At 36.2% G+C, this 23557-nt stretch overlaps 1 protein-coding gene across 1 annotated transcript; it reads left to right on the top strand.

Annotated features, from left to right (window-relative positions):
* Positions 1-8260: 8260 nt before the first annotated feature.
* LOC148037994 (agglutinin-like) lies at positions 8261-9927 on the top strand. Its single transcript, XM_087667841.1, has 2 exons — positions 8261-8507; positions 9089-9927. Exons 1-2 carry the CDS (start codon positions 8331-8333, stop codon positions 9341-9343), a joined length of 432 nt encoding a protein of 143 aa, XP_087523967.1. The 5' UTR covers positions 8261-8330; the 3' UTR covers positions 9344-9927.
* The last annotated feature ends 13630 nt before the right edge of the window (positions 9928-23557 follow it).

Raw genomic sequence — 23557 nt, 5'->3', positions numbered from 1 at the left:
TCCTTCTGTCTTCTTTGCTTGAGGGGCATCTCCCATGTCAAACTTTGGTGGTGGTGGATTTTCAGCAGCCTTCTGTTGGACTGGTTTACTTCTTGTTAAGCGTTTCGTTGGTCCTGAAGAAGAAGGACCGGCAACATCTTCTTCTCTTCTTCTCTTTTCTTCTGTCATGGCTAGATTCAGTTATTGCAAGGGTTGATCCCCATCTTAGGCACAATCGCTCTCTTCGAGCAATCATATTAACTGATTCAGTGACATCACTCCAAGCAGTCTTCAATCACGTCTCAGAGTCAGGGTCTTCAAGTCAATCAGTTAATTTCTCCTGAAGAGAAGAATCTGCAGCCTTTAGAAATAATTCAATCTTTTGACTTTCCATACCTTGTTGGTCATCAGGATCTAGTTGGGCAAATTTTCTTTCAAATTCTCGATGAAGAGCAGTGGCGACTAGACTCTTATTGGCCTTTTGACCCATTTGGTGAAGACTTTCTTTGTCATAAGGCCACAATCTTCAAGGAAAATTTCTTCTCGAAGAGCCTTCTTGAACACAGTCCATCCCGCATCTTTTTGGAAAAGACCATGAATTCGGTCCTGGAGACCATGCACAGCCAGACGGGCAAAATAACGGCTCCAGGCATATTGAGGGACTCCAAAGAAGACCATCTTGTCAGTATAAAGGCGGATAAAAGAGGATACATTTTGCCCATTAAATTGCTTGAGCTCTTGTCCAACTGCTTCTAAGGCTTTAATGGAAGCATCATCAATCCGCTCTTCTTCTTGTCTTCGTTGTTGTTGCAATTGCAACTGCTGCTGAAATTGCAATTGTTGTTGTTGGCTTTCTTGCATTAGACGAACCAAATGTTGCAAGGCATCTCCACCTGAACTTGATGATTCTCCCATTAGACTTCTTCTTCCGCAGAGCGGACCTTCACGTTGGGTTCACCATTGTCGTCGTGTTAGGGGCTGAAGATCTACCACCGGGGCTTTAGTGCAAAAGAGGAGTTTAGGATTCAAAGGTCAGGAAGGGAAAATAGATTGGGGGTTAATAAGATCCGGGATTTAGAAATGATTTAGGTACGGAAGAAGACTTCAAGCTTTTTCTCTATGTATTTAGCATACATGAACGGAAGAAATAACTCTATCTTGATTACATCAAATGCCTCTGGATACATACATCATATCATAAAGGATATTTTCAGATTCTCAATTCAATTATGAATATTAAATGCAAGTTCTAATGGCTTTTATTTCAAGTACATAGATGGATTTGAACCCTTTGGAACAAGTATTATGTTGATAGACTCAAATACATTCAAAATTTGGGCCAATGATACATGAAATGAATTGAAGAAGCATAATTTTAGCTTCAGTCCTATTTTAAAACAGAAAATTCCAACCCATAATCAAGCTCAAAATGAGTGCATAAACTCATGAAGAAGCTCCTCTAATCATTAATGAACAAAGTCCTGATGAAAAGAGGTCATTTCCTTCCATTACAACCACATAAATCTCTTGTTTGCTCATAAAAATAGACAACAACAGTGGGCTGCCCTGTTTATGACAAGTTATTTCAGCCCATAATAGCCCATATACCTTCAAAATCCTCACCCTTTTCTTGCCCCAAAGTCACTCAAGCACTTGGGTACAAGTCGGGCTTCATTGGACCAAGAATGAGGTAGACAAAATGAGAGAAGTCATGCATAAGAGCAGGCTGAATACTTTTCTCTCAAATTTACCCCTTTTATAGACTGTTTCAACATGCATTTTCATCAAGTCAAATGGGCAGAGAAGTGGAGCTCTCACCGTGTTTACATCTTCAGCTTCTGGGCCTGTTGATCTTCAGTTTGCATGCTCCAAAGCATGCACCATAGCTTCAGTTTTCTCCAGTTGTGCTCAGACTGTGCTGCCCGCATTTTGCGCCAAAAAATGTGGGCTGCTCCCTGCTCAGGCCGTGGTCACGTTTTGACCTACCCAGGTCACTTGCTGGTCACTAAAGTCTATTACTTCAGGTCCCCTGTGAATTTAGTGGACTTTTGGCAACTTTTGGCATTTTTCTTGAGTTTTGACCATATTTTCGCACCTGAATCAATGTGATTTATTTTGCAGTCTATCAATTACTTCTAGTTGACCAAGTTGTAGGTTTCCATAGACTTATTTTTCATCAATATACATGGTATAACTGAAAATTATATGCTAAATACAAAAGAACTTATGTAACTAAGTTGGTAATTGGATAACAATGTCTGAATTTTGTATGTAAATTCCTCATATAACTCCCAGTGAAGTTCTTCTGTGTTCATAAGAATACCATGATTTATATTATGAACAGTAAACTCTTTGACAACTGCGTGACCTTCGAGATGATTCACCCCTGCAAAATATCCTTCCTTAATTAATCCAATTAAGAATCAAGCACAATCAATGAAATCAGTCCTAATATCATTTTCCATGGAAACATTCCTTTATTCCCATGGAAACTTGTCATCACAAACCTCTGCCATGCATTTACAATCAAACACAAGCACTTGGAATAATCATCCAAATCACATCCCAAAAATCAAATTAATGCAAAATCATTTAGGACGTTGTTTGATCAATCATAAAAAACAACGATATCCTTTTTCAAACATTGTAGGAATAGTCATGATAACCTATTCATCGTGTATTTGCTCTCCCCCATGGAATTTAGGACATTGTTTGATCAATCATGAAAAACAACGGTATCCTTTTCCAAACATTGTAGGAATAGTCATGATAACCTATTCATCGCATATTTGCTCTCCCCTATGGAATCTAGAGCGGTTCCATGTAAAATTTACTTAACATACTCTTCTTTTGACTAAGGCATATGTTAAGGTTTCAAACATTATACAAGACAAAAGTCCTAGTAGTCACTTATGTTGATCAAGAACCAAGCCTTCTTCCCAACAAGTACAAAAGCATCGGTCTTTCCTTTGAATTTGGGTTTCCTAATCCTTGAGCTCATCATTTGCCCTAGATTTTTTGTTTGCATCTAGCTCAACCCTGAATAGGATTGATAAACATATAACTATCAAAGACATCTCACTTTTTAATCCTTATGACCATTGTTTGTGTTAATTAAGCACGACATCAAGATTCTCAATCTATCAAACATGAGCTATTAGTGAGAGCTTGGACAAAGGTCTAGAGCTTCGAAAACGATTCTATTCTTGACTAAGGTACTTACCATGGAATCCTTCAAGCTTGCAAGCTACAACATATATCTTCAAAATGAGGAAAGGACACCTACCATTGCAAGGATGGGAAGTCGACAATGCATGAATCCTTATATATTGTTTTTGAATTTATCGTATAGCATTTAAATACAATTAACTTCTCTTGATACATGTATTTCAAAAGCTCAATCCTTCAAATACTTGCGATGCATTTTATCCTGCTCAATGTCCTATTCTCGTGTGGCATAATATGGGTCTAATGCTCCTCATGCGAGAATCATAGCAAGGATCTATTAATTTGGAAATACATTACTTACAAATGGTATCATAGTTGGATTGGCAGTGATGTCCTTGCCTGAGGCTTCGTTGCTCATTGAGGGATCGGCATTTGTATGCGACAATTTCCCCTTAGTTGCAATCCCCAACTTTCTTCTCATTTAGACGTGCTTCAAACAAGGTTTCCATGCCTTGTACTCTATTAGCGGGGGCGAATTGCGGAGCGAAATGAGCTTGTGATTGAAGGATAATCTTCCCGAAATAGGGTATGAGTTTGTTGGCAATGGGAGAAGAAAGGACTCATGTGGACACCCTCTAAGGAGGGGAAGAGAAGAAGATCCTTCCTAGGGTGTCTCTCCCCCTCTCCATCTCTCTCTCTCTCTCCTTCCTCCCTCTCTCTTCTTCTTCTTCTTCTTCTTCTTCCTCTCTCTCTCTCTCTCTCTCTCTCTTTCTCTCTCTCTATGCCTGTGCAGCAACATGTCGAGGCTCTCCTTCTTTATTTCGATTGGGGGTGGGGGCTTATATCATGTGTGGCACAAAGTCAAACTAGTGACTAGGATGAATCTATAACTCAAATTTCTAACAAATAATTGGCCCTATTAAGGTCCCACACTTTCTCATGTTGCACCATAAATGAGTATAGATTGAACTAAATTAGCTCGGTGTACTAAAGGTCACACATCTTACTAGCTCTGGATGGTGTTTGTGAGTATATAATGCTCATCCAATGTAGTCCTAAGTAAAGTCCAAATCACGAGTTTCCAACTTCTCTTCCACTTAAAGCATTAATTGGGCTTATTGCCTAAGATATGCTATATCAAAACTACATCTAAAGTTCAACAGGAAGAGCGAATTTCAATCTAATCTATAAGAAATGGTATCATCAAGTTAATGGACTTGGAAAACCCATGAGCAAGATGATACCCTCGAAAGTGGGAATCCATATACCATATGAGACAGTGCAAGACCAATGTGAGTTAGTGGCTATGAAGGCATTAAGAAAAAAACAAACTCTTGAAGATTATAGAATGGAAGCTTGGGCTAGATTACTTGCCATTGAGGTTTTGATCATCAAGAGTAGGCAAATAATTACTCAATAATCCACAAAAAATGGAGAGTATTGGGAGAATAGGTCTATGATAAAAAAGAGCAGGATTTAGTTTATAAGGACTTCTTGAAAACATCCAAAGTCTAAATTTGTACCACTACAACATATAGACCCAATAGCGACGTTTAAAGCGATGGAATTATTCATGGAAAAAATTACCCCCGTCATCGCTGTTCGTGTCGCTATTAGCGACATGATCGATTCATCGCTATTAGCGTCGCTAATTGGGTTAGCGATGCTAATAGTGATGCTTATAGCAATGGTTGTAGAGTAAATTTCCGACGCAAATAGTGACGGTTACAAAGGGAAAAAAAATTAGGTGGCCTTCTAGCTATATGCACTAAATATTCTTGCATAATATATTTGCCAATGTCACCTACATCTAATGTCTAAAAATTGTGTATCAGATTTTTTTAAAAAAACTGAATCCTTTCATTGCAAAAGCTAGATATAATCAATTCAAAAAGGTATTTTGCAAGGAGCACTTTCATCAGTTGCTTAGGCCCAAGAAGAAAAATAGCTTGTGATTGTAAAAGCTAGATATAATCAATTCAAAAAAGTATTACTCAAGAAGCTTTTATATCACTTGTTAGGCCCAAGAAGAAGAGCTTCACTTCAAGCTTTCATTATAGTCAGGACCCTAAGGTATGAATAAGTCCCATAGCTTATTCCAAACTTGTTCAAGTCTTTTTAGGGGAGCATTTGGACATTTGTAAGAGATATACCATGGTGCTGGAGCCAGAAACACTTATATAGGGAGTGGTAGTGTCTCTAAGCTCTACTTTTTTCTTCTTGTTTTTATCTACGTTTAAGTCATCTTCTATCTGCTCTTTCTTATCTTCACCCTCAATCTCAATGGATAGAGGTGTTTTAAGATCAAAAGAATCAAGCTCATCCTCCCCCTTCTCAAACTCCATTTCTTGAGCTCACACTAGTTGTTGTACTCCAAGTAGGTCCCTGAAATGAACGAGTTTCTCTTTACCAAGTAATGACTAATATGACATTGACTCTCTAGATTAATAAGAAAGACATATGATAATGCACTCTAGGGTTTTTCACACTATGTCCGCATAGCAGGACGACATCATTTTCTTATTAAGGGTTAGGAATGGTTGATGGATACGGAAAATTCCCTTTGGGGCCTCCACAAAGGAAGACCTTTTTGAAAATCCATGGTGATCATGAGCTTGTTGAAGAATAGAACCCATGATGTGCACTAAGGGACTGCAAAGAGATAAACTAGGAATGACTATTTTTATTCTATGTTTATTCCCATCAATAAAGCAAGGGTCTCTAATGGAGGAGTTTTGAATGGAATACCATTGTGTGTTGAAATAATATTCTCATGTCATACTCACAAGTTGTTCACATTGGTTTTAATTGGTTCCATCTCACTAAAGATCATACTCCTTGCGACTCAAAATGGGCTCCCTCTATTGTTCTAGTAGCTCTTCAAGTAACACTACTATGAATGAGCTACATCTCATTTGTTGAAAGCTATAACTCTTACTATTTCTATTTGTAGGTGTTCGTCAAACCATTATTTTGTTACTAGAAATCACAATAATGCTACCCAATTGCGGTAAGGATCATGCATAAATTTCATGCCAGATCTTTCCCAACACTCTTAGCATTCTAGATCTAGTATTCATATTGGTGGAAATAATGCCATCTTACTACCATTATATGGTCCCATCTATGTTATCTATGATGTTCGTTATTCATTGCTACTACTTCTCCTTCCTACTCAAGAAGGAAGGGTTAGTCTGTGCAATTGAAGTGTTTTTCATATGAACTAAAGCAAACACTCAAATTAATCATGATGTGATTAAGTAATGCTATCATGTAGCAAGGAAGCCTTTACATTAGCTTTAGCTCTCCAAACGACCATTGAGATGTGCAAATACTTTTATGGATGCTCAATATTAATGTCACCTATGTTGCTAAATAGAGCTCCATAAAATCAAGTTGCCTCTAACATTGTTCTTGGCTATCCCAAATTAGCATTTATGTCTTCCAAGGGTGAAGGATGAAGTACCAAGTTCACATTATGCACATTCTACACATGGAGAACAAGGATTAAGCTAATCCTTGTGAAGAAAGAACTTTGAAATATTGCCAATGGAAAAGAGCAAAAGCCATGAGAAGCACATCAAGTAGTTGCATGGAAAGTTAGAGATGAAAAAGCTGAATTGATAATCAAAATGGAGTTGCTTGATACATATATCCATCATGTAGATCATTGTTGTCCTACACAAAGGATACAATGGTCAACAACTTGTTTGGAGCCCAATCAAAAGTTCCAATATTTAATTGCTCATGGAGCATTTTAGACGAGAAGTGAAACTTGACTAACATCTTGCATCTTGTCTTAATAATACCAAAGGCTTGTTAACCCAACTTGTAGATTTTGGATTGAAAGTGGAAGAAGACGTTACCACAAAATCTCACTATCACATGCAATCCCAACAAGGAATCTATGCGATACATCCCATTGAATGAAAATTGGCTCAAGTTTCTTACACACACAAAAACATAAAAATGCCAAGGACAACACAACAATAATAGCCCCTTAGCTTATCCCTATTTTCTTAGATAAGTTGTCTCGAAGGTGCGCATCATTTAAGTACATGAGGAAGGACTTAGTGCTACATTGCCTTCTTGAGTGAACAAGTTGTTGAGCTTTCCTAATTAAAGGAAAACACTTTTTAATGATTGATTTTTTATGTGTTATCTACCAAAGATCATACAATGAACCTTGTGCAACTTGACACCTAGGGAAGCTAATTGTATGTGTCAAACTAGCATGGTAGTACATATTTCTTGATTAAGTAAATACAATTAGGTGCATGGGGGAAGACCGGGTGGAGGGAGGCCAGAAGGATCCCATCCTAAGGATGCACTAGGTGGAAAGTGGGTTTGCAACATTGCATTGATTTTCGTATAATCTTATATTTGCCATCCAAAACACTTGTAAAGAAGCCATGCTTTTTTCGAGAAGCACTGCTATTGGGTCTTCTGCCCCATTAGCTCAAGATAAGCAATACTATTGACTTGTATTGCTAAGAAAATAGCAATGTAAGAAAATATTACACTTTGCCTTAAGAGAGGCTATGAGAAGACCCTAGTATCGACGCTCCTTCTAGAGAACCTACCAAGACAATGTTGAAGGGATTCAAAATAAGTTTTTTATTGGCAAGAATAGCGGTAGTTGGGCAAGAAACAAAGTTTTGAAGATTAATTAAACAGGTTGGGAAGTGGAAGCAAGTAGAAGTCGGGTTCGTTCCACGCATGTAGGAGCCCGTGCATGTGTGCTAGGTGACCAAAGTGCAGCAATTGGCAACTCGGCATGCATGCAGTTGCAGCTTGAATTCCAATTTGGTGAGTGGGCAGAGTACTGTGCTAGCCAATAATTAGAAGTTTAGTATGGCTCGTAATATATAATTAGTACACAGGTCAGCGCACCACAGATCTATGGAGAGGGACCTAACATTTTTAAACACCGCAATTATGCGCACAAAATGGCGAAATTGCCAACATATAAACATATGGCTTTAGTAGAGCTAGTGCGCACTACACCAACTGTCTTAAACAGAAACGTGGCAGACTACAGTACCTCTGCTTGGCGCACACGACGTGTATATAAGGGCCGACCACAGCAGCATAAGAACGCGAGACATATTTAGCAGACGTAGGTACATTAGCTAGCTTTATCACTTGCAGCGCCTATCCAGCAGCAGTCGTGGTAATATATCATGGGGCCGGGGACCAGATCATCATTGACGTCGCCCTTGACAATGATCATAGTAACGCTCTCACTACTACTAGTGATTAATCACGTCCTTAATGTGCATGCACACAGTAGGGATCAAGCTGAGCTCGCTGCTGCTGGCGCTTCTGCGGCTGTCGCGGAGAGTCATCAGATTAGTGAGGTATGTATATATGCTAACAAATGTACGTGTAACGTGACGTGAACTTCATACAATAAGCAGCAGGCCCAGGACGTGCAGACCGTGCCGTGGTGGATTGGCCACAGGGGGCCGTGGGGCGGAGAGGGAGGCTATGAGTACGACGACATCGCGAGGATGTTCGCGGGTCTGCGGGTAATCGACGTGCTGGGGATAGGGAAGATTCAGCTATGGCATGCGGAGAATTACCTCCGTGGCATCCAAGTACAGTATTGGGTCACCACTTCACGGAATGGTCGGGGTGTCTACAAGGAATGGGGACCACTTCACGGCCTGCCCCAGGGCAAGAACGCAGTCGTGCGTACTGATTTGACGTCTTTACAATTAGCAGTAGTAGTACATACAGGACATGATACGAGTCGCTTATTTAGAATCCTTATCATCATCATCATGTGGATATAAGTGTTTGCTGGTTCGTACAATAACTATATATATTGGTCGCCCTGCGTACAGATATTAATGTTAAAAGGTCTAATAGCTATAACTACTTTATGTTAAAAGGTCTAATAGCTATAACTACTTTTTTAATGCTGTTTGGAAAGCAGATCACCTTGCAATATCCACAAAAGCAGGTCCACCAAGTGAGAGGATTCTATGGAAGCACAGGCCCATACACCGCCCTCACCTCCATGAAGTTCGAGACTAATCTTGGCACCTACGGTCCCTTTGGGGACCAGGACGGAGTCTCATTTACCTCTGGTAGTCGAGACACAAATATTGTGGGCATCTTTGGTAGGTCAGGAGCGGCCCTCGACAGCATGGGTGTTTACACAAGACAACTCTCCATCCCCCACAACTAATAGCGATGAAGTTATACAACAATGTGGAGTGGTCGCCTCTACTGCTAATATTGTGGGCATCTTTGGTAGGTCGGGAGCGGCCCTCGACAGCATGGGTGTTTACACAAGACAACTCTCCATCCCCCACAACTAATAGCGATGAAGTTATACAACAATGTGGAGTGGTCACCTCTACTGCTAATGATTCAATTGCAAGGTATTGATACAACAATAAGTATGCTAGTAGGTGTACTCCTTCATCCTACATGGCACCGACTTGCCTTGCACTAGTTGTGGCAAGTCAACATCATTCCATGTATGAGTTCATACCACCACCATCACTAGGATCACATTTTAGGCACACTCCATGATGTTGAATTTCATTGCCCACAAAAATATAGTTGCCCTTTTTCTTATTTCTCTCTCACATTGTCTCCAAATGGTGTGAGTTATTGATAATTTTTTAGGAGCATGAATAGAAGAACTTATTGAAATCGCTAGAAGCATCCTTGATGTATATTGGCAACAACAAGGATTTCTGTATGGTGGTCCAATACGACTATACCATGCTTGTTGCTTGTGATGCACCTTGTTCAGCTAGCATATGACTTACATCGAAAGAAAATCATGTGCTAGCTAGTCATACATTAATTTGATTAGCAAGAATGATATTTCTTATCTTGTGCAAGAAGTCTAATACTTGGCTCTTGAGGAATTTGAAGGCACTTACAAGTTCTTGCACACTTAGTAATCCAAGGTATGGTTAGAATAGATGGAAAAGGGCATATGAAATATTAATTCACAAAAGCCTAGAAGAATGAGAACTTTCTAACCAAATGGGATACTAAGAATTGTAAGGCACTCGGAATTGTAGGAGAACACTTGGGAGACTCCTTAATTCATAATGTAACTAGGTGTCCCTCAACTATTGAAGCATGTGAAAGACTCCAGAGGCTTTTGGGGGCCGCCTCCAAACACTTACATGTTAATTTTCTTAATAAGTTCTTTGAGTTTACTATGCAACCTCAACCTAGGATGACTAAGGATTTAAACAATCTTGAAATTGTAATCACACATAGTTATCTAGCATAGATAAGGACATTGAGATAGTTGTGAAGATTGTCATGCTTTTGAACAACTTGTCTCAGGATACCTAAAGCACCCTTCATCAATAGAGAGAAGAGAAAGAAATAATTATTAATCTCAGTTGAGATGACTATACGAGGGCAATTTTTGAACTACCATAAATAGACTTATACATGCACTTTTTAACTTGATCATTGTTCTAACCCACTCTCCATAGTTCTACCAAATGAGGGGAATATTTCTACAAATTGTTTCATTCAACACTTGGATTGATCCTTTCTACGGCTACTCCTCCATTGTTCCTCCTTTCAAAAGACACTATCTTGTCAATAAAAAATCTAGTCACTCGTAATAGTACATCAACACAAATGCGCATTAAAATATAAAATAGATTCACACATGAAATCACAAATGAACCTCACATTCCTTTCTTTAATACTTAATCATTTAACATAATCACAATGTAAGTTTATATAATTGACAACCGATATATAAGAGTCATGCATGGTACATATAGGAGTCACAATAATACTATAATTATCTAGGATTCCACTGGCATTGTGATATTACTCATTGCAATTATTGGATTTACCAATTGTGGTGGCATAGTTGTCTTCATGTGTGATGGCATTGGCATGATTTGTGTGTAATCGACCATGACCATCCTCTAGCTCTCTTGTGCCATCATTACCATAATCATCTCTCTATGCTTGTAAATGCACGATATATCTCTCTAAAACATACATAGAGAGATATGGATCTCATGCTACCGTCTATTATCCCTCATAATTGATTGTTGCAAGAGAATCTATTGTAGCGTACATAATATGTACATTCCATGGTTGTAAATGTGTCATATATCTCTCTAAAACATAGCAAGATATGGATGACATGCTAACATTTATTATGCAAAGGTTAAAAAGTTGGATGTTAAGGTAGAAGAGAAGGGTCGAGCAAAAACCCAAAGACCATACAAAGAAGAATACAAGAGGAGATGCATTTGGTGAGACAGTTTATAGTATGAAAAGCGAGAATGTACAGCCTACTGTGAAGCGAAAGTAAAAAGGTTAGTCTTTTGGAAAGATGGCAAAATACATGCAACAGAAATTGGTCTTCCAATAGAGTCAAATTTTGGAAATGGTGGCATGTAGAAGAGGTTGGAAGAGATGGTAGCAAGGACAACATTGAAGACTATATAGGAAACCAAAATGGGTTGAATTTTTAAGTGCATGATTTGGGTTCTCATATACCAAAATGTCTCTACCTATGGGTAGATTGTAGCAAAGCTCTCAACTATCTTTTTAAAGGACTTATTTAAACATTAAGGGCCAAATGGGCAATCATTATGATCAAAGTTAAGATATAAAGTAACTTTTTCAAAGTACTATGGGTACATTTCATCTCCTTCTGATCTTGAGGAGTGGGTTTTCAAGCTAGATTCTTAGTTTTGCATTTTTCCAAGGAGTGATGACCACAAAATACACCTTGTCACCATATATTTGGAGGGATTTTCTCATACACGATGGTAGTATATCAAAAGGAAAAGTCAACAGCTTGTGGATTCAGGGAAAGAATTTAAGATTCTCATGGCATGGGTATTTATCTCTCCATTGGAGAAAAGGGACTTTCCCAATATAGGTTGGAAAAAAGGGGTTTCACTATTCATGAATACCATACCTCATTCCTTAATCTCACTTTATATGCTGAGAGTATAAGTGATTATGCAAAACTTTGTAAGTACATGTATGTCTTGGATCCTTATTTATCATTGGGTATTATGGCTTAAAACCCTACAACTCTCTTTAAGGCTATAGATATTGGGGAGAGGTATACAAGTAAGTACATAAAAGAGACTACACTACTTTAGCCTACTTTTGGATAGCCAAGAACCATTTTAAAGTAGGTTCAAGTTGGAAGCACTTAGGGTAGCAACAACATGTTAGTGGGAGCTCACGAGTACTGATTTATCCACTCTTTAATATCTCTAAGCCATAAACCAATTTTACACTAGCAATCAATCATAAAATAGAAAATAGAAAATAGATAAGAGAAAAGTAAGTAAAGAGATCTTACTTCTCAAGGAAACCAAAAGTTTATTCCTATGGGCCTATTTAAGAAAAGAAAAGCAAAACAATTATGTTTAAGTATGGGGAAAAATATACTACTAATGACCATACCTTTAAATGTGTCTAAAGAAAAACCAAGGTTAATAGTATGTTTCTTATTGAAGATTTAGTAGATGAGGATAAGGATCTAAGTGTCATGATTCTTGCTAGAAAATTTAGATTATGATGAAAACAATGGTCGAGAATAATTTTACGATCCCTCAACTAGCTCTCTTTGGACCCAAGTGGGCATGTACTGTTTACTTTGGGAGGAAATGAGCCTTCACATGTTGCCACTTCAATTTATTCTATCTCAATGAATGCAACGAGAGATTCTAGGAGCCCGAGGACACTTAATCGAAGAAAGAATCAGTGGGAAGAATGTTTTCATTCTAGTGGATAGTGGTGGCACATGCACTTTCATTCAAAGATCATCCATTTATCAATTGAAGTGTCTTCTCGTTGATTTGTAGCAATCAGTTAAGGTTCAAGTGGCCAATGGGGATGAGGAGATCAACATCTAAATGTGCTCAAAGGTTCACTTATGTAGAAACACTATATTAGGGAATTTGGGAATTCCCAATATAGTTAATATTTGGCCACATGGTCAAATCTTGTCCCCTTATTTGAAAGTGGATTCCATCCTAATTACTATATAGGTTTTCTTTCCAAGTCCCACTTTGAAGCATGGTTTAATATTTAACCACATGGCCAAATCTTTATACCTTATTTGAAAGTGGGACTTGGGAGATTCCCAAATTCTCTAATATGGTGTTTAGAGTAAAAATGATGAAATTATGGTAACTTGATAGCTCTAGATATGGATCTTATTGATGTTGTCTTAGGATTTGATTAGCTAAACTAGTTATGTAAGATAACCATCGATTTATCTTAGCTGTGCATGGAGATTTTGAGTCATGGATAGCTTGTACACCTAGAGAGGGCTCAAAGCAAACCAAGTTTCCAGCTTATCACAATAAAGCAACTAAAAAAAGAGTTTAGAAAGTGGTCCCAACAAGGGATGTATCTCTTAAAGCTATATTAGAGGAGTACAAAGATTTGTTCCAAGTGTTTGGAATTGTTCCTCCAAAGAGAGCAATGGATCGTCCTATTGATTTGAAGCTCAAATTAAAGACTATCAACAAATCTTCTTATAGTCTTTCACAATGTGAAATGGGAGAAGTAGCCAAATAAATCAAGGAATTTTTGGAGATGGTTTTCATTGGATCTACTTCATCATCATATGCCTCTTTAGTATTATCGATTAAGAAGAAGGTTGGTACTTTCCCCATGTGTATAGAATACAAGGATTTCAATAAGGCTACCATCAAGAACATGTATCCTATTCCAAGGGTTGATAAGTTTTTGGATGAGCTTAAGGACACTAAATGACTAAGATAAAGGTTAGGGAAAATTACCTCCGTGGATAGGGAAGATTCAGCTATGGCATGCGGAGAATTACCTCCGTGGCATCCAAGTGCAGTATTGGGTCACCAATGGTCGGGGTGTCTACACGGAATGGGGCCACTTCACGGCCTGCCCCAGGGCAAGAACGCAGTCGTGCGTACTGATTTGACGTCTTTACAATTAGCAGTAGTAGTACATACAGGACATGATACGAGTCGCTTATTTAGAATCCTTATCATCATCATCGATCGCACAAGGAACTTTCAATCGATCCCCATATAGGAAAAAAAGAGAATTCCCCATGGAATTCCCTAGTTGAAAATACATATGAGCGGGGAAAGTAAAAACTAGGGAAAATGGGACATTTCCTAGTGAGAATAAATAGAGAATCACATAAGACCTTTCCTAGAAAATACAAAATTTTCTATGTAGGGAATAATTCCTATATAGGAAATACTCCATATATTAAGATAAAGCTTAAGGATAGGGAAGATTCAGCTATGGCATGCGGAGAATTACCTCCGTAGCATCCAAGTGCAGTATTGGGTCACCAATGGTCGGGGTGTCTACACGGAATGGGGCCACTTCACGGCCTGCCCCAGGGCAAAAACGCAGTCGTGCGTACTGATTTGACGTCTTTACAATTAGCAGTAGTAGTACATACAGGACATGATACGAGTCGCTTATTTAGAATCCTTATCATCATCATCGATCGCACAAGGAACTTTCAATCGATCCCCATATAGGAAAAAAAGAGAATTTCCCATGGAATTCCCTAGTTGAAAATACATATAAGCGGGGAAAGTAAAAACTAGGGAAAATGGGACATTTCCTAGTGAGAATAAATAGGGAATCACATAAGACCTTTCCTAGAAAATACAAAATTTTCTATGTAGGAAATAATTCCTATATAGGAAATACTCCATATATAGGAAAAAAATTCTAGAGGTGATTCCTTAGATACTCTCACTAGGAAATCTCTCATTTTTCCTATTTTTTACATTCCCTACTTATATGTACTTTCAACTAGGGAATTCCATGGGAATTCTCTTTTTTCCTTATCACTTTATCTACTTTGCCCTTACTCTTAGACATGCTAATATTAAACAAGAAATTACACAATAAATTTTTAACTAGAAAATTATATAGAGAATGTCATCATTTCTAAGTAAGGATCAATAACATACATCTAATGATCAAAATAGATTAAACAAATTAAGACATCAACATCTACTTCTAGCAACCAAAAGAAAAATGAAAATACTTTTAAAGGAGCATAGAACTAAAAACTAATTAAGCAACATGTGCGTCTTGATTGTTTTATCCCTTAAATCTCCAATATGTTGCAAAGTAATAAATGTTTGAGTAATCCCTCAAATCTCCAATATGTTGAAAAGCAATAAATTCTTAACTCAAAGTAGAAGTTATGCTAAAACTTCCACATCATCTAGACTAAGCACATTGCTATTTTTGTTTAATACAACTTTGCCATTTCTTAGTAGCCAATAAATAATCTCCTTGATCATATCATCACTTGTTGGCTTCTTTGTATCCTTAATCAAGACTCAAAAGCTAGCTTCAATCTTTTTGAGATTCATGTATGTACTCTTTAAAGAAAAGTACATATCATGAATTGTAGGTACACCAAGATACTTCAAAAGTATGGTTTCCATGTTCTCTTTTGTCATATTAACCTGTATTGAATAACAAAAAGAGAATAAGTAACTTATTATACTATGTATAGATAATTAAATGATATGAATTATAATATGAAAAGCCATAAATTTAACTACATGACTTCTATCTATATATATATATATATATAAACTGTAAAGCTACCCTTTAAGCATCATTTGAAATGTTAATCTCAAATCTACAAATTAACAATAATATATATCTCAAAACTACATGATTACAATTATATATATCTAATTAAAATATAAATTAACAATAAAGTTATCCTTTGAGTATTATTTGAAATGTTAATCTCAATGCCTTGGTTTGGGAGATCTTTAAATTTCTAATTCAAATAAAATAAAAAAATTAGATTATGCTTTTCATGTATGACATAAACAAAAATATAAACATTTACATCTAGCACCTTTGGTTCTTTTTCATTGATATTGGTACCTCGTTTCATGCTCCTTTGTTGCAAAAGATCCTTCATATTCTCACTTGGCTAGTCAACACGTAAAATAAATAGTTGTAATAAATCATATCTTTAGTTATTCACTAAACTATGATGCTATTGTTCTCTCACAAACATATATCAAATACCTTCCTCTTTCTTTGACTTTTTTGAGATGTTTCATTAATGTCATCATCTGGATTAGCCTACATTCAAAACTAAAATTAGTAATCACATTAAAAACATTTATATAGAAAAAAAAGTTGCATACCTTATCATTGCTTGAACTATGGATACTTTGTTCCAAAGTTTCTTGACGTTTAGTTGAGTACATTATTTTGTCTAAACCATGTGACAATAACTTTGAAAAGCTGGCACAATTTTCCATATCAAGTGTCTCATCTTCGTTTTCAACATCCTACATTTTAAGCATGCAAAGGATAAGATACTCTTAAGAACATGAATCATATGGTCAATCTTAAATTTAATATAAAGCAAAGAACCTCATCAGATGTATAACATTGAAATTCTTCAAATCTCTTTTCTTCCTCCACGAACATATTCATCTATGGGAAATGAAAGTTAATGTATAAGTATCTGTATAACAGACATTCTCAAAGAAAGTTATTAGATATGAGCTTAAAAGCATTACCTGCAATGATAAATCTGTTTGCTTGTATTGTTGTCCTTCAAAGGAGCTACTTTCTTCAAGAGGCTACATCAACAAAATAAGATCATGTGTATACATCAAATGTCTCCAAAATATATGGAATCAAGTACAAAAATGATAAATATATAAGATTATAAGATACCTTTTCCAAACCTTGTTCATTCGAAATATCATCCATGCTAGGAATGTATACATCAAGTTGATTAGAATCAATAGTAGCAATATATGGTTCACTCTACCATCAATAGACACCCCTAAATGAGTATGGGAGAAAAAGAACCAATCCTACACTTATGATACCAAACTTATAAATCATATCATCTTACCATTGATGATGTTATGTCATTTGATACATTTTCAAGCTTATCTATATCATCCACTCCAAGAGATGCAGATAATTCTCTCTATATGTCATAAGATTAATAGCTCAATAACTAAGAATCTACACCTCAAATATTAGGAAAGCCAATTTAAAAAAATAACAATCAACTTACCTTCTTTAAAAGATCTTTTTTCTTCAAATACTTTTTTTCATCTTGCTTTGTACCCTTCCACCAGTCATATATGTCATTCTCTCTCCATATGTACTCACATCCAGTAAACTTCAATGGTAAAATCTCATGGTGATTCTCTGATATGATTTTCATGATATACTCTTTATCCGCATTTTTATAACGTAGATCATCTGGGTTTAAGGATTCAAATCACCTATGTACTCGATGATAATTTTCGAGCATGACAGTGTGTTGACTTTTAAAGTATTCAGCTAAGAGCTTTTTTCCATAAAGTCTACCCTCTTCTCTAAATTTCAACATGGGTGGCCGATAGATATCATCATATGATGGTATGCGTATCACTCCTATTGATACTCAAGTGATCAAATATCATTAGTTAGTATAACCATTTCAAAAAATGACTCATTATTAACATAAGAAAGCTGGTAATACCTGATTCTTGGCTTGAAGAAGTGTTAAGGCAAGCAATCTCAATGTCTTCCTTTCTTGCATTGTCTCTTGTGTCATCTTTAGTAATTTGTTTACCTATATATACATAGAGTTAACCAAAGCTCACGATAATACAAGGTTATGAAAATTTTCAATAACACAAAAGAAAGTAGTTAGATATTTTGCATCAATTTGGGTCACCAAATTTGTATAAGTTTTTGATCCTTAAAGTTGGTACTTGCATCTTGACTTGAAGAAACATTATCGCAAGTAACCTCCTGATCTCCCTTTCTTACATTACCTCTTTTCCCACCTTTTGTTGTTCTTTTATCTATGTTTATATATATACACACAATTACTCAAATTTTAAAAATATGAATAACTATGAACATTTTAAATTAGGCAAAGAGACTAATTAAAGCTAGTTAATCTCAAAATGAATCACCTAATAAAGCAAGATGTAATATATGTACAAATTTTAATTTTCAAAGTTTAGTAGAAATAAAGACATATACATGTATCGTGATTTGAAGAGACATTAGGGCCAATGACCTCCTTAGCTTTCATTGTTCCATTATCTCTTGTACCATCATTTGTGATTTTGTTACCTTTATGTACACATAATAAACCAAAGTTTAGAAACATAAGAGACTTATATTTTTTAAAAAGAAGTGCTATATCAAACTAAATCACTTAATTTCTTAGCACTTGGATTAGAACACAGGAATTAGTAATAAAATTAGGTATAAATTTAGCTACTAGAGTTAGTTACCTTTCACTTCTTCCACAACTGAATCCACAAGCCCAAGTAGTTTGGGATCCTCACTCATCATTTTTTTCAAAAGAGCCATCATCTCTAGATTAGAAGTCAACATGGCAAACCTACATAGATATGGTAACAATAATAAAGTGTTTGCAATGCATGTTTGAAAATGTAAATTACATTAAGCAATACAAAACAAAAGACTTCAATAAACATACCGTCATAACATTGTTGCCTCATGCTCACAATCTTTCTTTTATTGTCAATTGCAACTGCTTTTGTTTTGAGCACTTGCCATTGCTTTTTTGTGGATACACATAGCCACCAATCCTTCCAATCTTGATCCTCTATTCTCACTTTCCAAATATTTTCTTGCAAGTGTACATTAGTTAGCCAACCCACTTTTACTTGCTTCATTTCATAGTGTACTGCTCTTATAACGGCACATTTGAGGTCATTTGGCTCACATAAAGCATCTAGATGAGACTTCATATAGACAACATCATTTTCCTCTAGCCAAGGAGGAATGCAACCAATGCAACCTATCTTAATCAAACATGACCTTGGTCTCAAATCTTTTGTCTCATATGTGATGATATTGTTTCCATGTTGAAGTGGAATAAATTTGTGTAACAATGATTGTATTGGTCTAATACAATCCCATGAAAATGGAACAAAACCATTTTGCAAGACACTCATACCTGTAGTGGTATCCACAACTAGACTTTCATGGCCACTTTCAACCACAATACATTGTCTGTAGTAATAAGCTCCAAAAAATAGTTTCACTTCACCATTGCATTCAAACGAAAAAAATGATGATATGCATGCTTTCCAATGGTCAACATCTATGTCCACTCTAGATTCTTCATCGCATCTTACCACCACTTTATCTCCCACTTTATAAACTTCTCCCTTTAGAAAAACCTTTTTATATTCTGTCACTGTTTCCACCTCTATGTTGAAGCTATGATGAACATATCTCTTTTCTTCATTAGTTGCATCCCTGCGTCTTAACTTCTTTGCTCCTATGGTTATTAGCCTTTTCTAAAAAACTCCATATTTCTTTTGCTTTCTTCACACATGATACATGCATGAAACCTGATGCATGCCATTCTCGACATTCATCGTACCTATTAGAATCCACTAAGTATCCATCAGGTGGTAGTAAAGCTTTATGGAGTTCTCTTGTCATCCTTTGATACGGCATAAGTCTGTCACGTTGGTCTTTTGTAATATGCATAAATATCCATGTAAAGAATCTTTGTCTTTGGTAGTTTGCATAAGAAATCTCATTATCTTTGTTATTTGTTTTGATATTGACATATACTGAGACCATACGCTCATAAATATAACACCAGAAAGCATCATGACTACCATGTCGCATAATGTCATCCAAGAATTCTCCAAAACCTACATTTAGTAAGGCAAGAAAATATATATGATTAAAGTGAAATACAATTGCTATATAAATGAATAAACTAAGAAAATAAAAAATATTTATACTTGCAACATGTTCCAAAGGAGTCGAGTTTGATTCTAAGAGCTCCTCAGAGCTTACTCTCCATGAACCAAGCAATTCTCTCAAAGTGTCTATATTTTCTCTAGACCAACCATGGTCACGAGTGTCGTTGTAAAAAGCATGAGCAATGTCTATCAGAATCAATCCTAGGTCATAGAATACCTTCGGAATACCTTCAATCTCACATAGTACATAAGGCAAACACCATTGAATCCACTTTTCATTTTCCTGAGCCTTGTAGCTCTCACAATACTTACTAGGATATCTTGGCCAGCGACCATAAGGAATAGAGTATGGTGTCACTTTAGTGACACGCTGTGTTGTCTCATCAATTTTTACTTTCATCCTATTATCCACAGTCCTTATTATAGCACATATATATTTTGAGAACAAATTTAGAGCCAAAATATGCATGCAATCATATACAAGGTCCAGGGATAAATCAAAGTCGTAGAGTTCATATAGTCTCCACAAGCATGATCTACTAGAAAGTCCCGCATCTTTCAAAATCTCTTCTCTTTCTACTTGGGTGAGGGATCGCTCTGCCATAGTCAAAGAACTAAGCATTTCATTGGTTGTGATCTTTTAATTGGTCTATATCTCAAGTGGAATCTATTTTGATCATACAAGTAACGTCCTGAGCCCTCACCCTCCAAAGTGACTATTGCTTTGTCTCTACAACAAAATGATTGACCACCATCTTTGAAAGATCCAATCTTGCACTGAGCTGGATGGTCTCCAGTTACCATCATTAGCATAGCATGTGCAATGAATCTTCGACTAAGAGAATTTTCATGCTCAACAATCCGTGTGACTGGATAATTGAAGTCTACTTCAAATCCATCAACAAATAGACTTTCTAATTTATCTATCAATGGCTGCATGAATATGTGAAAGAGTTTACTAGAGCTTTCAATAACTTTTTTGCAACTGAATGGAATAAATAAAACCGGTATAACTCCAATAAAGGAGCTCTTTCCAACATTAAGAATTTTGATTTCAACAACTCCACAATTCTTCTGGGTTGTCTTTGAGGCTTGGAATCCATCCCAATGTAATAACGAGGAGAAATTGCATGGATCACCCTATTTATCACAAAACACACCACATTTTAGTAACCTATATCAAATTTCATTTATATTAATTAAAAAGATGAGCATGATAATAAAGTGTACCTTACAAATCCTTTTATACCCATGTATGTGAGTTCGACATGATTTGCAGATAAACTTGTAGGCCCTCTCAATATCATCCCATGAATGATCAAGCAATGGTGACCTTTGGGCTGAAGGCCAAGCTGTATAGACTTGTTTGCAATGCATGTTATTACATATCAATGGAAGCTCAAAGTATGATTCAGGATTCCAAAAATCATTTACACTTTTGCATTTTGTACCATCCCAAAACTCATCTATTGTAGAATCACAAAGTGTATTCTCCTATATTAACCATTTGTTTTTATTTCTTCACATTTCCAACAATTCATGGCATAGAGTTCTACTTCTAGTTAGTAGACGCAATTGTTCTCTAATGGAGACAATATAGTCAAAAGAGAGCATATCTTTTCTCGATAGAGAACACTTGGAACACTTTTCACAACATTGTGAACAATCATGCTTTCACTTCTTCCTTCCTCCTTTTCTGGTGTTACACAAGCATTCAATTATGTCTCTAATGTAGTTATCCTCCTTGCTTGGTTGATAAAGCAATGGTGCATGAATAGAGCTCTCACTTCCTTGGCATACCCTGTAACATTGGGAGTTAACCATACCTAGCCATGTGAACATGATACCAAGTTTCTCCCAACAAGTAGGAATATTTATACCACTCAAGTCTCCATCCCATGTGCTAGGCATTTGCACTAGTAGTTTGGCCAACCTTGGCATATATGTATTGTTTATATGTGCTTGGGGGGGATTAGAACTCACCATATCACCAAAAAGAATTTTAAGCATTTTATCTTGAAACTCAATTGAAGCTTGATGCTCATCCCAAAGTGCTTGCAATTGAATTATTATTTGAACGATTTTGTCAAATAAAGATGGTTCAACATCATCCATCTCGAATGCTTCATGTTGTGGTTCCACCTCATTATCCTCCCTTTCATCTAAATTGTCAATCTCATTTGATGGGTCATTATGGACCTCATCTCCCATGTCATTATGCTCTAGTAGAATGTCATCTTGTGGTAGTCCTTGAGAGTCACGTAAATCAAGATTAGTAGTGAGACTCTTAAATCTTTCCTCAATTTTCATGTGTCTTGCATATGTTGAGTGGGGAACCATACGTCCACCTCCACAATATGTTCTGCATGTACATCACAAATGCCTACATCTAGGCAAAGAGTGAGATGATGGTTGATCCATAGGAGGGTTATCTTCACTCATAGGAACATCATTGTTAGTAGAATTTTGACCTTCTTGATGAGCCAGAACTGATGAATGTATTATCCCATTCATATCCTTGCAACTGTGTGCATAGTAAGTTTGTCTAGTAACATTCTGATAACCAAGGGTTGAATGCCTACACTTATAATTGCACTGACATCTCCTTAAATTATTCATTATGGCTTCCTGAAACATAGACATAAATAAATAATAATAAATCTATATATTAAAGTTACATATCAAAGGTGGAAGATTGATATGCTAAAGCATATAGAAAAGTTGATTTATACTTTAGAAAAGATAAATATTTCTCAATAAGTGTATGAACTTAAAGCACATAAGTGTACGAACTGATTCATATATGAAGGCACATTGAATATGTGATTTAGGCTTAAGAAAAATAAAGATTCTCAAGAACTATAAGCACATAGAAAGGTTATACATCAAACGGGGGAAAAAAAAAAGCATTACTCAAAGGGAAGTAGACTTTTATCTATGGTGGAAATAAATTATATTCAAGAACCATAAGCATAGTCAAGGATATTTAAGTAGAAAGCCACAAAGAGTAGAAAGTGTATGAACTTAAAGCACATAAGTGTACGAACTTATTCATATATGAAGGCACATTGAATATGTGATTTAGGCTTAAGAAAAATAAAGATTCTCAAGAATTGTAAGCACTTAGGAAAGGTTATACATCATGACAATTGAATATAAATGTAGGTTAAGATCCCTAATTATATTCTTATTGACATTGGCCATAAAGGTTTCTATGCTTTAATAGCCACTTCTACATACTTGCCCTTACAATCACTATAAGTCACTCAAAATCATCACCATCTTCCACTCGTCAAGTGCGCCACAATCTATTGTTTGAGGGTGAACTTGGTATATGTAGTATCTTGCTACATCCCAAGTGAGTTATCATGTCAAGCATTGAAATAAGCATGTACAATCTATTGTAATTTATGGGTGAACTTGAGATATGGGGATGATGATGCCTTGATAACTATTACATGAGAGCTAATAAAGGCTCGCAAGGATCTTCTAAATGTGTCAAAAATGTATACTATGTGTTATGAATTAGAAGAGCCTTTCTTATAATATTCTTCTAAGTGTTATACATGTACTATGTATAACAACCGTAAGTACTAGCAAAAGTACATCCTTTGTTGAGATTTATTGGAAAGTTAGTGTTGATATATATCATGTCAAGCATTTTT

This window comes from Lygodium microphyllum, chromosome 3 (assembly GCF_053477565.2).
Source record: "Lygodium microphyllum isolate KBCC chromosome 3, Lygodium_microphyllum_v1.1.10, whole genome shotgun sequence".
Lineage (NCBI taxonomy): Eukaryota > Viridiplantae > Streptophyta > Polypodiopsida > Schizaeales > Lygodiaceae > Lygodium > Lygodium microphyllum.
This window is presented reverse-complemented; position numbering and strand designations above follow the sequence as displayed.